At 39.9% G+C, this 16616-nt stretch overlaps 1 protein-coding gene and 2 pseudogenes across 1 annotated transcript; 2 read left to right on the top strand and 1 right to left on the bottom strand.

Moving 5' to 3' along the window:
* The first annotated feature begins 5097 nt into the window (after window positions 1-5097).
* On the top strand, window positions 5098-6501 carry LOC147879112 (protein LYK5-like; annotated as a pseudogene).
* Window positions 6502-6546: 45 nt separating this feature from the next.
* LOC147879111 (uncharacterized) lies at window positions 6547-7350 on the bottom strand. The gene has a single exon (XM_087372309.1). The coding sequence runs from the start codon at window positions 7348-7350 to the stop codon at window positions 6547-6549; it is 804 nt and encodes a 267-aa protein (XP_087228435.1).
* A 5367-nt stretch (window positions 7351-12717) lies between these two features.
* Window positions 12718-14344, top strand: LOC147879110 (uncharacterized; annotated as a pseudogene).
* The last annotated feature ends 2272 nt before the right edge of the window (window positions 14345-16616 follow it).

Below are 16616 nucleotides of genomic sequence, written 5' to 3'. Positions count from 1 at the left end.
GAATCCAATAGTCTACTGTCAGGGCTGAAGGTCATCAATTGAAGGGGGGTGTTGGACATAAATTGATGTCCTAAGGAAAAGAGCCTAAAGGACAAGGTCATATGGTCTAGGTGTGCTTAGGGACAATGCTTGTGTAGGACTCAGTGTAAGTGTGTGGTAGCACTTAAGGTAGGTGTCAGGTGACATCATCTATGAGGTGTCAGTCAGTTAGGTGTGATGAGATAATTTGGGGGCTTGGTGGTCTGGTAGATGGAGGACTTGGAGGTGTTATAGATGGAGATAATCAAGGAGGAGATTATGCTACCTACTCAGGGGTAATTCTCTATATGTATCAAACTCTATGAATGAAAGAGTAACACACTACTTTGCCCACACTTGTGTACCTATCTACATTGCTTCTTGCTACTCTTTCATCCCATTTTCAACAAACATGTCCTCTAGCTCTAGCAAACATCATCTATCATTACTTCCTTGTCCACCCTTCATGATTGAGCTATGAGGCCCAATGCATAATTTTCCCTAAGATTGAAAATGCTCAAAATGTCATTTAAGAGAACATAGTCTCCACCTTCTATCTTGAATGATGGAAGGATGGGAATAGTATAATTGGAACTATCAACCTCAATTTTATGTACTGTAATTGCATCTCTTAAAGTCTCTGATTTGAGAGATAGAAGATCAAGGGCTGCAATAGCAGTCTTCTCCTCCTCTAGATTAATACATTGCTCCTCATCTTGGGGTTCTTCACTATATTCAATTGCCAACTCCTCCTCCTTTTCATCATAGTCTTCCAAGTATTGTTCTTGAGTAGACTCTTGGAAAACACCAAGTTCAACATAATGTAAATACATGGAAAATGCTAAACTCTCCTCCAATATCCTACACCCCCTCTTGTGGAGATTACAAATACCCTTGAAGTATCCAGGTAGGACATCAAATCTCCTGCTCAAATGATACCTCAGCTTATTACTTTGGCATAAGTCCTTGATATGCACAAAAGCCACATCCTTGTATACAATCCTTTCATCAGCTGTCATTTGACTAAAAACCTCAAATTCATCCTCCAAAAACTCCATGTGCTGAGCCACAATGTCAGTCATTTTGAAAGGAGTGTTGAGCATCCTATGAAATGTCAGATACTCCTTCTGTGCATTGGACTTTTGGAGAAACTCAAAGAGGTGTAGGTCTGGTGACTTTTGGTCTTCCATAGGCCTCCTTGGGTCACCTGACTTCATCACTCCTTTACTAGTGGTATTCTTCCTTTCAGATGTAATGAAAATTATCAAAGAAGAATTATAAAATTATTCAAATATCATCAAAAGAGAGAATAATGAAATGCGAGTATTACTCACGTTGACCTTCCTCATGTTTGATATAGTATCAGGACAGATCCAATTTCCTTTTGGCAGAAGGAATATCCAAAACTGTAAAGCCAAATAGAGAATAAGAAGAGACGAGAAGAAAATCAATTTAAAATAAATCCAATATGGCATACATTAGAGGAAATAACCATTCATTTCATTAAATTTGCGAGAAAATGCGATTTCACCCATTTTTCATTCAAAAACACCCCAAATTGCGTTTCCCTCTAAAACACACTGATTTTGCTTTTTGTATTACTTCACCTAGTCGTTTGTCGACATCAACAAGTACATGAGACAAGTAATAAGAAATCAACAAAATCTTGACTATTGTCACCAAATCTCCATCCAAAATCTTAATGGAACTATTTTCATGCAAACTTTAATGAGTGAAGGTTTCAATGATGAGTCCAGGGAGTGGATAAACAAGGAATAGCATCAACCATGGCATCTATAAAATTTTGCTAGAAAACGTGATATCAAGAAATCCTCATACAAAACAACCCCATATCGTGTTTAACCTCTAAATCCACAGATTTTCCATTCTGAACTATTACACCTCAAGTTTCGTCAACGGCAGCAAGTGCACGTGAGTGGTCAAACAAAGCAATCTCAAATAACCATTCATTTCATTAAATTTGCAAGAAAATGCGATTTCACACATTTTTCGTGCAAAAACACCCCATATCGCATTTTCCCTCTAAAACACACTAATTTTGCTTTTTGTATTACTTCACCTAGTCGTTTGTTGACATCAACAAGTACATGAGACAAGTCACAAGAAATCAACAAAATCTTGACTATTGACACCAAATCTCCATCCGAAATCTTAATGGAACTATTTTCATGGAGACTTTAATGAGTGAAGGTTTCGATGATGAGTTTAGGGAGTGGATAAACAAGGAAGAGCATTAACCATGGCATCTATAAAATTTTGCTAGAAAACGTGATATTAAGAAATCCTCATACGAAACAACCCCATATCGTGTTTAACCTCTAAATCCACAGATTTTCCTTTTTGAACTGGACCTTTATCTTTCTAGTCCTTATATTTTTCTTGTTATTGTAGCTCTTATTAGAGTTTTGCTTCAATTGATCTGGAGCAAAAAAGATGCTATACATTCAACTCTATTCAGAGTGTGACTGTCACCAGGAGCTAGGCCTATAAGTCTTTTCCATAATGTATTGTTATGAATCTTTGGAGTATGGAGAATGCTAATATCAAAGATTCTTGGATATTTCTAATATTTCCTTTAGTATTGTAGTTTGTTGAAAAGACTCTTTGATGCCTTGGACTTATGTCCTCCGAATGCAAATTTGCTCAACCTCATTGAGCCAATTGCATTGCAGGTTTGTGGAAGAGCACCAGTATGATTTTATCCTCTCATTCTATATAGAAAACTGTTTATCTTTATATAAATTTTCATGTTTTCATTTACAGACACCGCAACAAACAGATGCATATTCATGTGGATGGAGAGTACTCATAACAACGAAATACATGTTAGACTCCTACTTTGGATAGAGGCAGCCTAAGTTTGTAAGTCAAAAGATTTTCAGTCTTCAAATTTTCTAATGTTTAACATAAATGCAATCAGATATCGAAAACAATATTTTCTTTATTGCAGATGCAGGAAGATAGTTTTGGCTCTGACTATGTCTATAGTTTCAGAGCCAATACAATTTTGATGTTGCTTTGACATGCGTCTCCTACTCATACAACTCCTCCACTTCTAAATGTGATTACTGAGCAAAAAGATTTGAAATATTTCAATGTAGATGATAACATTCTTGATGGGATCCAAAAAGACTTGGAGCACCCTTCCAAAGTGCGAGAGGAGATCAAAATGGAAGATGAGTCTCGCCCACGAAATATGGAGTCTTCGGATGTAAGTGACAATTGTTGTGTATTTTGATTGCATCGGGTTCAATGGACACTTTATAGAAGTTTTCTCTGAGTATCATCAATTTCCTCCGGATTATGGTGAGAGAAATTGCCATGAGCTAGATCATTTATAACAAACTCCTCCTCCTCTTCTTTACTAGATTCACCAAGGTCAAAAAATTATGTGGGGGTCCTAGAAGAGCTTGGGTCACTAATCAAAGCGACATTCTTTGCGAGTTGAACCATGTACGTTTGTTACAGACTACAGTCAACAATAAAATGGCAATTCCCCTCAAGATCAACATGTTCTAGAAGTGGCAAGAGACCCTAAACCCTAAACTTTCACGTAGGCTCAACATTCTCAACCACTTTCACCATATAGGCATAATGATGAGTTGCATAACCTTCATTGAGCCCAACAAATATCTCACCAACAGACACAATCAAGCCAACATATAGTAACTTAGTGGAAACAAGATAGGTGGTCTACCTTAGCTACACATGCATGGAGTGATGTAACAAGCAATACAAAAGCATTTGCCCAAGATCTTTGGGACCCTTTCTTAGCCACTTTAACTAATGTACATTAACTAACAAAGACTAACTAATTAGCTGACCAATAAAAATCAGTTTTTTAACTAGTTTTATGTTGACTAGCTACTTAACTCTGTTTGCTACTAGTAATAGTCAATCAACTAGTCAATCAATTAGTGCTAGCTATTAGTGTGCTAATTGACTATTAGCAATAGTTAACTAATTCTAATTGACTAGTTTATTGCTAGTAGCTATTTGTTAGTATACTAGTACTAGCAATCTATATAATAACTACTTATTAATTGTTACCTATTACTAATAGTTAGTCAGTTCCTAACAACTAGTAACTCATACCAATTGACTAGACAATATGCGAATCAATACTCACAACAGTGCTAATCAATAACTATTATTAGCTAATACTAATAGAAATACTAAATGTGCATGTAATATCACTAACAATGCAATATTAGTATTGATATTGGTAAAGCATGGATGCTAGTATTAGTAATATCTATTACTAAGACTAGTCAGTATGCTAATTAGTGTACTCACAGTATACTAATAAGTGTTAGCAGTTAACAGAATATTATTCTTGTTGACTTACTATAGTTACTAATCATTAGTTATCTTATTGGCTGTAACTAACTATTAGTAGCTAATACTAACAACAATAACATTGCTAATAGTGCAATATTAGTATTACTAAAGCATGAGTTATAGTAAGTGTTAGTATAAGTATCACTAACAATTGTAATTACTAACAATTACTGTTGCTAAGAGCTCGTCACTAATATTATTGCTATTACTAATAGTGTATAACAAAATATTACTAACAATTACACTAACGCTAACTAACTAGACACGATGTCTATTACAAATGCTAACTAAACAAACTAACAATATTTGTAATAATAAATTTTAGTTAGTATTAGTAATACTGACAGTATTGGTAATAATATCTTTTAGATTTTTCGTGGCTTTCGTGGCTTTTGCAGCACCTGCTCATCGCTGGAGAAGAGCCCTACGATAAACAATGTTACTTCGCAGGGATCTCTTGAAATTAAGGGAGTTCGCTCTATTGAGCAGGTTGAGGCTGTTCAAAATGACGTCTCGGTGGCAGATTAAGTCTTCACTGAAAGATAAGAGGGCCACATTACTGCAACTGATACACTAAGCTTGGAAGTCCCTGCTTTTGGGAACCCCCGTCTTCCTCACATGTTTACAGAGCATAGTCTAGCACCCTGCATTTTGCAGCTTCTCTATGCTGCACACCATGTCTCCTTCTTTCCTATTTTCTCTTCTCTTGTTGGCTCCATGCATCACCACCATATCCCAACAAGCTTACCTCCTCAATTCTACACCATGGATTGCTTAGTGCACTACCCTGAAAACGCAGGCTACCTTTGTAGTGACACCACCTCCTCTTGTAATACCCTTGCTTACTTTTGTGTCCAGCCTGGTTCCTTCACTACCCTCTCTTCCATCGCCAACACCCTCTTTAACACCTCCACTTCCTCCATTTCTGCCTCTAGTAGCCTCCCTTCCACCACCACCCAACTTAGTATCGGACAAGGCCTCTTCAACCCTTTGAATTGTCAATGTTATGGAAGTAATTCATCTCATAATATCACCTCCTCCATCGTTGCTACTAACACTTTTGTCACCCTTGCTAATAGCACATATGAAGGTTTGACCACTTGAACAATAACTTGCAGATCGAGCAACAGGTTGCGTTCCCTTTGTGGTGTGCTTGCCCTTCTCAGGAACAGAGTAACCAAAGTATCAAAATGCTTCTCACTTACCCTGTTGACACTAGGGATACTATATCTACGATAATCAACATGTTTGGGAATGTTAGCCGATAGGAATTCTTATCTGCAATAGCAATCTCTCTAATCCTACAGCTTCTCTCTATCCTGGCACAACAGTCTTGGTTCCCTGCCTTTTCAGTCCTACAATTACTACAAATTCCTCTATTGTTACCACCTTCTCTCCCCCCCCAATTGCATACTCTCCCAAAAGCTCCAAGATAGGAATCTACATCGGTGTGCCAATAGCAGTTGCTGTTGTGGTAGCTACGTGCCTGATAGCCAAGAAAAGAAAAGTTACAAGGGCAACATGTTCATCACCATCCCTTCATCACCACCTAAAGTTGTCAAGCCCCCAAAAAGCTCCAAATTATAGCAGGACCTGTTTGCCAGCATGTCTATGTTTCCTGGATCTGAGATATTGACGATTTATACTTTGGAGGAGCTGAAACAGGCGACCCATGATTTCAGCCCTACCACCCACATCAGAGGTGCCGTGTATAGGGGTGTCATCAAAGGCCAAGTAGTGGTTGTAAAGAACATGACCCGAAATGTCACCAAAGAGCTTCAGATTCTCCAAAATGTGCATCATGCCAACCTGGTCACTCTTTTGGGTGCCTGTGTGAGCTTTCCAAAGGAATCATATATTGTGTATGAATATGCAAAGAATGGTTCTTTAAGTGATTTGCTTCATGACACCGATTCGGGCATGAGTTCCAAAAGCTCCTCAACTCTGACATGGAACAATAGGCTACAAGTTGCTCTAGACGTCGCCACAGCACTCGAATACCTCCACGATCACACCAATCCAAGCTTGGTGCATAAGGACATCAAAAGCAGCAATATTCTCCTAGACACAAAACTCTGAGGCAAGGTAGCAAACTTTGGATTGGCCAAGCCAAATCAATAGAAGAGATGGTTACGAGTAGCACCACACTCACACTCACACACACACTCATGCATGAGCCTGGGCCAAAAGCTTTCCGTTATTGTTGATGTCGTGCGCCTCTAATGTAACATCAAAGACATTGGATCCATCGAACACTCCATCACAAAAGTTGTTGTTATACTCGTGGTTGTTGACGAGCGTGTCGATCTGCGTGTATGAGAAGGGCATACGGCATTTGGCTTCTATCCCAAACACAGTACTGACCTTCACCTTGGTACTCGGAGGCACAATTGGGACGGTGCACGAGCCCCCTAATGTGACTATTTTTGAACTGCTCTCACCCCACGCCCATGTGCTGGACACGTTACTGCCGATTTCCACACCTTCCTCGGCGACGAGCGGCACTCCGACAGACAATGTCGCTTTTATGGACCTTCCCACCGTAACAGAGTTATTCAATGTCTTGCTACTAGTCTTGGAGTACTCCAGCGTGACTTCGATCTGTCCCTGATGGGAACTGTCGTTGGTGACCGTCGTGCTGCCTACGGCAATAGCCTGATGGTCGTAAATCGATGCCTTATCCATGTCATATACGATGTCCGTCGGGCGACGTGCGATCACTGGTTCCTTCACAATCTTCCGAACAGCCTGGGTAATGCTTTCTTCTGTAGGTATCACGTAGCCTTTATAATCTCTAGGGTTGCTGTAGCAATCGCAGCAGTTGTTGTTGGTGATGCATTTCAGGGCTACTGTACTATTATCGTGGGTCAGTTGTATGGGCTCAAAGTGAGCGTTTCTGTCGGAGGGATCGAGGATGCCCTCGTCGTTTGCACAGACAAAAGGAAACTCGAAGAAGGCGATCATGGACATACGCTAGAAAATGCCGTTGCACACACACTTGATCATCACCATGGATCATCACCATGCCGCTTTCATTTCCGGGCACTATTTCATGCACGCCCTTGATATTGGGCAATCCACCACTACTGAAGTTGAGGTTTGGCCAATCCAAAGTTTGCTACCCTAAACCCCAATGCGGACTGCTTTGGCTCCGAGTATGTTTGCGGGTGACAATATTACCCATGAAGCCTCAACTTGCAATAAGAAGGCAGCAATCCGCTTTGAATGTAATGCCAGAGTCAAAGCTTTCTGCCCTAGCACCTAGTTCCTCTACAGCTCTTTTCTTTTCTCCAACTTCGAAGTCAAACAATGTGAAAATCCCTTTCAGTCTCTCTCAAAAACAAACAATGTGATAATCTTATCTCCATCTTTGTGCACTGCTTAGGCATCAAACTTGCTTGGGAAAGCTTCATGCATGCAGGAATATGCTTGTTCGCCCATGACTTGGGAGAATATAGTAACAAATGTCAATTATGTGGAGTTCTGCCAATTCCAATTGGTTTAAACCAAGTCTTGCAGTTCAACCATCTTAATAGATTTAAAGAATCTAAATAGGTAGGTGAGTAGCAAAATAATAGATTTGAGCAATCCATCACCTTCTAGAGTGGATTTGATTTGCATAATACTGCTATGAGACTATGGAATTTGAATTGACTTAAGAAAGTAAAGGTGCACAATGGTGAAGTGGTGGAGTTTTTGAGGGGTGAAAGGCTCAATTATGGATATGGGCAGAGTGGACCTATGGGCTTTTAGGCAAATGATCCACATATGCTAGTGCACAAAAAGACACACACACACACACACATGGGAATATATCGATAAGCGTGTTGTTGATACCCTGAGGTGAAAATTGATTTGCCTCAAGAAAGGCTTTTACTTCAGTTCTATGCTGAAGTATTTTCATGATCCTTACAAAGGATGATTAGTACACAATAGTGCAAAAGACCTACTAGCATGCAATTAGCAATCAATTTTGAGTATTATTTGATATATGCTTATAAATAAAAGAGTGTAAAGCCCTACACTTTAGCAATTATTTCCAAAGTATAGCTACAATTTGGTGCTCTGGGATATGCTTATAAATAAAATAGTTCAAAAACCATAACAGCCTACCAAAGTAAGAGTAGCTACAATTGGGCCATGTGTGGTGTTTCTAGAAAGAAGGTGGTCCATTCTCATGTCATATGTATCCATTCTCCTTGTGCCATAGCCCAATAGAAATCCAACATGCAAATGCAATTATTAACTGCAGTTGCATAGTCATAATCCAAATTCCATGTAAAATTGATGCTACTGTATACATAATGAGGAGGCCAATCATGGCTTTTGAAGAAGCATACAAGGTGTGGAATGACATGAAAGAAAGGGATTGTGTTCCTAATGTTAGATAATACTTTCAACATACAATACAAATATAATCACTCCAACCCTCACATACACATGAATAGTCATGACTTAGTCATGTTCTTGGAATATATATTGTTTCATAGCTTGTTTTTTCATATCTTTTATTACTGACATTTGTCGTCATTTTACAATGACCATGTATTCATCAAGTAGATACCCTCTTGGCTCCAAGAAAGTGATGCTTGGTGTGGAAGATAATGTAACCTCATTAGCGCAAATAGGCCTTGCAAGCAACATTGTCCCTATGTTGACTCCACTAGAGCTCTAGCCTTTGGATTCCATTCCTGAGCAAGGTATCTAGTAGGAGAGTGAGGGAGGTGACAAAGGGTCTATAAAGGGTCTAAAAACACTTTGCATAAGGGATTGTGGTATCAGAATAGAGACAATAAGGGAGGTTGGGACTCAGCAATGGGTCCAATGTGAGGTGCCACAACTTGGATACTAAGTCCAAGATGTTGGTACCTTACAACTATATTATGGGCAATGGTTCTCCTGCTTGTGGGCAAAGTTCGACCATTGAATGAGGGTGGTGGTGTGGTGAGGTGTATGGTCCCCCACTCCTCTTATGACTACCAAAGGCTCCATGGGCAAGTGAACCATTCTCACCTCCAAACATTTTGACCATTTTCATGCGTGCCGATCTTGCGAGATTCGGCATGGTTGGTGCAGCCGATGATCCAGTAGGTGATGAGGGACTGGGAGTAGCATCATGGATGGGCATGCCACCATTTGGGCCCTACATGATCAAGGATTTCGTTGGTGCTTCCCATCACAGATGGGCATTGTGGCTTGTATACTTGCAAAGGGTGGTGAACCTTGTGCAATAGATCATCGAGCAGTTCATGTTCTGTGAGGACTTGATCCTAGGGTTTGTGAGCTGCTCTAGATGGGTACATTTTGGAGCGGGTGATCTGACCGTAAATGACATCGGGTTGTTCTTGCCTCGGCACATCCCCAGAGTGTGATAGGCAAGGCAAAGTGAAAGGTACCTGGGGTGCCATTCGTGACCCTCGTGTGCTAGTGGATTTGCCTTGTGCAGTGCTTGGCCATGTGTGGGGGATCAATTTTGTGGGCAAGCAAAACACCTTTGGATGGTGGGGCATGCCTCAGCCCTTGTCGATGAGCATGGTCCACCCTCTCAAGGTGGGTTGCCTCCCATGGGTGCATGCCACATTGTGCATGGAGTCGGAACACATGGCTCATGCCGTTCATGTATTCGAGGATAGCTACCTAGTTGATCTTGCTAGTAGTCATATGCTTGTCTCAAAGATTAAGCCATGAATGTGTTAAGTGTGAACTCTCTTGTACTTCGAAACTATGAATGGCTCATTAAATTAGTTATAGTTTCTTTGATGGTACCTTGCTATTCGGATAGCCATAGTAATTCTAGAGCTAATACATGCATCAAATCCCTACTTTTGGAATGGATGCATTTATTAGATAAAAGGTTGATGCAAGCTTGCCCGGTAACGTGGTGAATCATGATAACTTCCCAAATCGCATGGACTTTGTATTGACAATGCTTCAATCAAATTTCTGCCCCATCTACTTTTGATGATAGGATAGAGACGTGGATTCGGTGATGTTACTTTGAAAAAACTAGAGTGCTCAAAGCAAGCCTATGCTTTGAATATATTAGCATGGAATAACATGATAGCACTCTGGTCCTATTGTGTTGGTCTTTAGGACTAAAGTAATTATTCATAGGGACAATTAGGGCCATATTTCATTATAGGAGGTGAAATTCATGGATTTATGAAAGATGAATTACTACGAAAGCATTTGGTGCCAAGGATGTATTCATTAATCAAGAATGAAAGTTGGGGGCTCAAAGAAAATCAAATACCATTCTAGTCTCAACCATAAACGATGCTGACTAGGGATTGGTGGATGTTACTTCAATGACTCTGCTAGCACCTTATGAGAAATCAAAGTTTTGGGTTCTAGGGGGAGTATGATCGCAAGGCTAAAACTTAAAGGAGTTGACAGAAAGGCACCACTAGGATTGGAGCCTACAGCTTCATTTGACTCAACACAAGGAAACTTACCAGGTCTAGACATAGTAAGGATTGACAAATTGAGAGTCTTTCTTGATTCTATGAGTGGTTGTGCATGGCCATTCTTAGTTGATGGAGTGATTTTGTCTAATTAATTCTGCTATAACAAACAAGGCCTCAGCCTACTAACTAGTTACACAAAAGACCCTCTTCATGGCCAACTTCTTAGAGGGACTATGGCCATCTAGCATGATGAGGATAATTCATGAGGATGTAAACATGGGGGTATTCTTCATTTGACACTACAAGGGATCCCGCACTCTTGGCACACGAAATGACTTGGGAAAAAAAGTATCGGGCCCGTGTACTAGCATGTGTATCATTGCGGCCAGAGACATGCATGTAACAACGCATGTATAGACATAGTCAGTCGCACGAATACATGAGCCAACACACGCATTTTTGTCAGATTACCTGCAAATATACACGCAGATTAACAGACCATCCATGTATATAGATGCGAGTTTGACAGATTTAATGCACTTATACACGCAATTATAGAGAAATAAAAAAAATCCAGAGATTGCTTTTGGATACCTGGATGCTGTTCCAGCATTCCACCACCCAAAGGCACTCTCTGGATTTTTTTTTTGGTGCATTTCACCATCGACGAGAAAGATTTAGATTTAGTGCAGTGTCATTATCGATTCAAGAATAACATGAATGCATACATTATCAATACACGATTTAAGACAAACATACTATCAATTCACAATTCAATATTACTATCAAAATTTAATGTGTACAAGGGAGTCCATATGTCAAAGTAGCCCATGGCTTCAATTAGAAACAAATATATACAAAGTCAAATAGGGAGGTCTAAAAAAGCCCATGGCTTCAGTTATAAAAATTTATATACAACCACATGTGACATTATTCTGACCACTAATCAGAGGATGATGAAGACCCTCTGCTCCCTCCATGATCAGAGGAGCGTGTGGCCAGTTGTGTTGGTGAATTACAACCTTCCACCATCAATGGCGATCAAGAAGGGACATCTTATGTTATCCCTTCTAATTCCAAGGAAACACAAAGTCAAGCATATGGATGTTTATCTTGAACCGTTGATTGATGAGTTGGAGGAACTATGGAGAGGTGTTGCGATAGTGGACATTAGTAGGCCTCCCTCCTCTCGACACTTCGACTTAAAAGCAGTGTTGATGTGGACAATGCATGACTTTCCATTGTTTTCAATCTTGTTTTGTGTAGTCTCTAATTGGATTAAAGATGACAGTCTGCAATCCCTTGTGTAGGTACTCCATTTTTTTTCGGCTACCATATTAGACCCATCTCAAGATCAACCATCTTCTTGATCCCATGCACATCTTCAAGAATGTGGGATCTAGTATTTGGGAACATGTTATTAGTAAACGAGACAATGTTAGTGTACAAAAGGACTTGCAGGTCGCAGGACGTATGCGTCAAGCTTGGCCACGAGAGGAGGGTGGGCACGTTCGTCTTTCGCCTGCACACTAGATTATATCAAAGGAGGAGAAGCAGGTAGAGTAGGCCATCACCACTTTGCGTTCTCCCACTGGATGCATGAGATCATTGAAGGGAGCATTTACAACCACTAAGAAAAGAGGGGTTGAGCAACTATATGGGTTGAAGTCCCACGATTGGCATAAGATGCTCCAAGTAAGTGTTTTCCAATTATTGTATGTTGAAATTAAATTTTGTAATGCCCTAAACCAAATATACATGTGCTTTTATGTGCGCAGTTCATACTACCTACTAGCATCGACCATTGTGCAAACAAGAGTTTGAAAAAATGTATTTACAAGATGGGCGAGCTTGTGAGGTATGTAAATCCCATGTAAGATCACCCTTCATTATACCTTGCAAAATGAACGTGCATGAGGTATAACGTACTATGCATTTATTTTTCAGATATGTTAGTTCCAAAGCAATTGATTCAGCCACGTTGGATGATGCGCGTGTTATGGCAGTGGAGGTGGTTTGTTTGGTAGAGGAGACTTTTCCGCGAACCATTCTCACAAGTCAACTACATCTCATTGTGCATTTAGTGGATGAAATTGCTTTATGTGGCACTGTGCATGCCTATTGGATGTTCTTCCTAGAGCACTTCATGGAGACCTTAAAAGACTTTGTGAGGCAAAGTGCAAGGCCCAAAGGAAGCATGGCCACGGGTTGGTTGATACAAGAGTCTCTTGTATATATTTTAGAATTTCTTGGTCAGGTGGACAGCTCTTTGCCACGACTATGGAGCAATGAAGAGGACTTGAGGATGACATCTATTGTGCCTCAAGGAAAAGGACAGAGCAAAGTAATTGAGAGAATATTGATTGATGATCTTAATTTCACTTGCATCCTTAATAGTGATGTGATGAGCATATGGGTTACAAGATATGAGGACGCAAAGACAACAAGGCAAGCAGACAGAGCTCTCTTTCGGAGGCAACATGGATCTCGTAAGGCGTACCCTAAGCATCTAGCAACACTTCCAAATGATATCCATGTTGATTGGTTGCATGAGGAAATGGAGAGAGCAGAGAGAGATGAGGAGCTGCATATCACGGCGGAAGAATGGGAGTATGCACCATGTTAAAGGTACATAGAACAAATGTTAATTTGCATTCTTTGTAAGTGATTTGCTTTTAATATTTATTCACATTGCTTACACAGATATTGCTTATATTTTGGTCTAGTGCACTATGTTCAATGCTATATGGTGTGAAGGCAAGCAATTTCGAACACAAAGAATAGATGAAAAGAGGAATACACAAGATTGCGGTATCATTAGTAGCTTTGAGGGAGCCAATGGAAAAATTGATGATTATTATGGCACAATCCAAGACATATATAGACTTGACTTTCGTCGCTTCTTTGTATACGTTTTGGATGTCAAATGGCAAATGAACGTGGTGGAAAAAGGGCCTAACGCAACAATAAAACACCATGCAAGTGGCTATGTAACTATTGACTCTACAAAGTTTTGGCAAACAAAGAAAAATAGGCTTGTATTGCCACAACAATGTGAGCAGGTATGCATTTTTTTACAAATGTGTTTCATGTACATATATATATCTAAGCTCACGTACCCCTTGACTTTTGATATGATAATTAATTAAAGAATTATGTGTATTTGAGCAGGTTATCTATTTGCCAATGATGCATGATAGTAAATGGTGGTATGTCATCCCTATTGCACCACGTTCCAAAGTAATGTATAATACATTCACTAATATGGAGCATATGGAGGATGTAGCAAGCCGCAAAGAAGATGATGTCGAACATGCCAATGTAGATGATCATGATAATGAGGATGAGCGTGCCATTTCTCATGATCATGAGGATGACCCTACCATTGAGGATGATGGTGATGATGATGAGAATGATCAGGGCATCGGTACCACTATCAAGGGGCAAAATAGCGATAGTAGAATAAATTTAATCGTAGCCTTACAAATTGATCAAATGGATATTGATGTTGATGTTTGGCAAGGATGGATCTTATTGAAGATGAGATCGAACCCTAACCAATCCATCACTGTATTGTTCCAAATTGATGACATTTCTATTGTATATTTTGTCTTTCAATAATCATCTGAAGATTTATTTTTGAATATATTACATTGTTGTAAATGCATGTAGTGGGATTTTGTAATGGTTTGTATATACTATAATGTACTATGACATGTTTAAAACATAATGGTTTTCTACTTTGAAAAGGAATGGAGTTTTCTGTAGTTAAGCCATGTGTCGCATGTAACAGAGCGTGTATTATGACAAAATTTACGTGCATTTACATGCATCTATACACGCACCCGATACTGCTGTAACTATGTAGAACCATACACGAGCCCATAACTTGTCGTGTGTACCGAACGTGTGTATGGCGGCATTGTCTTGTAGTGTGACCTTAGCATGCGAGAATAATCATTTGAATAATAATATAAATCATCCATCTAACAAGCAAGACATTGTGGAGTGTCGAATTTAGTGTCAAAAGAATGGAAGTGAACTAGGAATGATAAAGAACACTAGGAGAGCAAGCAGCCTCCAACACATAGTCTATTCCATCATGAAGAAGAAGAAGAACAACATGAACATAACTTCCCTCTTGTTCTAACCAAATGAACTCAAGCCCTACGTAAACCCTAACTGATGAGATAAGAACTAACCATGGTATGAACCATGGTCTATCTACGGACAAACTAACCAATCACAACAATGATAATCATATCCGGATATCTATGAGATATCTTAGCTTGACTCTCAACACTCCTCCTCAAGCTTAAGTAGGGAGCATAAGTCTTCGCTGAATAGTACATCATCTGTGCTAGGACGACTTTTTGAATACGAGTCAAGTACAGACGAGACTATGAGCATGGAGGATAACGTGCAAAACTAGAACAAAATTCAAGTATCCATTCCTCCTAACTTAGGGACTCAATCCCCAACATAGTCAACTTCCAATAAAATCTATGAAGGCATAACCAATTTCTTTGGAAGGCTTGACCCATGAGCTCAACTTTTCGATAACACAGATAACATGAATTTGTTGGATCGCACAACCACAGTGACTACAGAACCTCCTATTGTTGCAAAACACATGGTGAGGGTGATGACACCACCCTTTGAAACTTATTTACATTCTCAAAGTCTACAGGCTAAAGGCACAGACCAGTCTTTCGATTTGATTCGTAAGTAGGACCATTTGAAATACAAGGGAATTATAGATCACATCTTGACATACCACAAATAGAGGCAAATGCCCAGAGGGTGCCTCAACCACCAAGACATGTACTGTATTTTCAAGGTAGACCTCAAACTTCATGACCACTAGTCACGACAATGGCTTATCAAGGGCTGACACCTAGGTTTAGTCCGATGTCAATAGGACCAACATTCACTCAATCTCGTCCAACGGCAAATCCATCGCATGAAACACCAAGCAAATCATATTATGTGGATCCTCACATGAGATAGTATCCAAGACCAGTCCAAACCCAACAAGCCTATGTTCCCCTACAACCAACATATCCATATCCAAATCCACTACAAATGCCATATCAACAACTACTTCCTATTCATCAGACGGTGGTTTTGAATGAATCACTTAGGGCGTTAGTGCAAGCTATAGGAAGGGGGGCACCAGCACCAGTTGCATTCCCTACAGCTAGAGAAATCCATGGGTCTAGAAATAGCTCCATTGCCATTGCTAAGTTAATTACAAAATTTTAAGGAGAGGGTGATCTGATCACTTATGTAAAACAATTTGAGCAACTATGTGTCGCATTCGGAGATGTCTTCGATGGCGATAAGATTGGAGCCTTCGGAATTCAATTGGATGGCAAGGTAGGTGTGTGGTATCGAGCGCTTAAAAACAAGGGGAAGGATACATGGGATACATTAAGAGGGTCGCTCATTTTGGAGTACTCTCCAGAAGGTCCGAAGTGGAGCCCTGTAAGTTAGTTGAATCAGGTCAAATAGGGTAAAGACTCCTTGTGCAACTACATCACTAGAATCAAACATCTGAATGCAAAGTGTGAGCCTCATGAAAGGCTCAATGATGAACAACTCTTGCCTCAATTTTTATTGGGGTTAAGAAGTTCAAAACTGCATGATCAGCTTACAATCTTGAATATAATAGCTTTTGAGACATGCAATAAAGAAGCGATCAGGCTAGGAGATGAGAGAGGGCAACGAGACCGTTACTACATTTGTACCCTCAATCGTGGGATCTAAGGATCCTGATGCGAGTTCATCTAAGGTTTCTAAGGAGCAATCCAAGGAAGCCAAGGATTT

The sequence above is a fragment of the Dipteris shenzhenensis genome, unplaced genomic scaffold (genome assembly GCF_047967505.1).
Source record: "Dipteris shenzhenensis isolate YYH24624 ecotype China unplaced genomic scaffold, Dip_SZ_1.0 scaf0090, whole genome shotgun sequence".
Taxonomy (NCBI): domain Eukaryota; kingdom Viridiplantae; phylum Streptophyta; class Polypodiopsida; order Gleicheniales; family Dipteridaceae; genus Dipteris; species Dipteris shenzhenensis.
The sequence above is the reverse complement of the archived record's forward strand: the minus strand, read 5'-3'. Positions and strand labels throughout refer to the sequence as shown.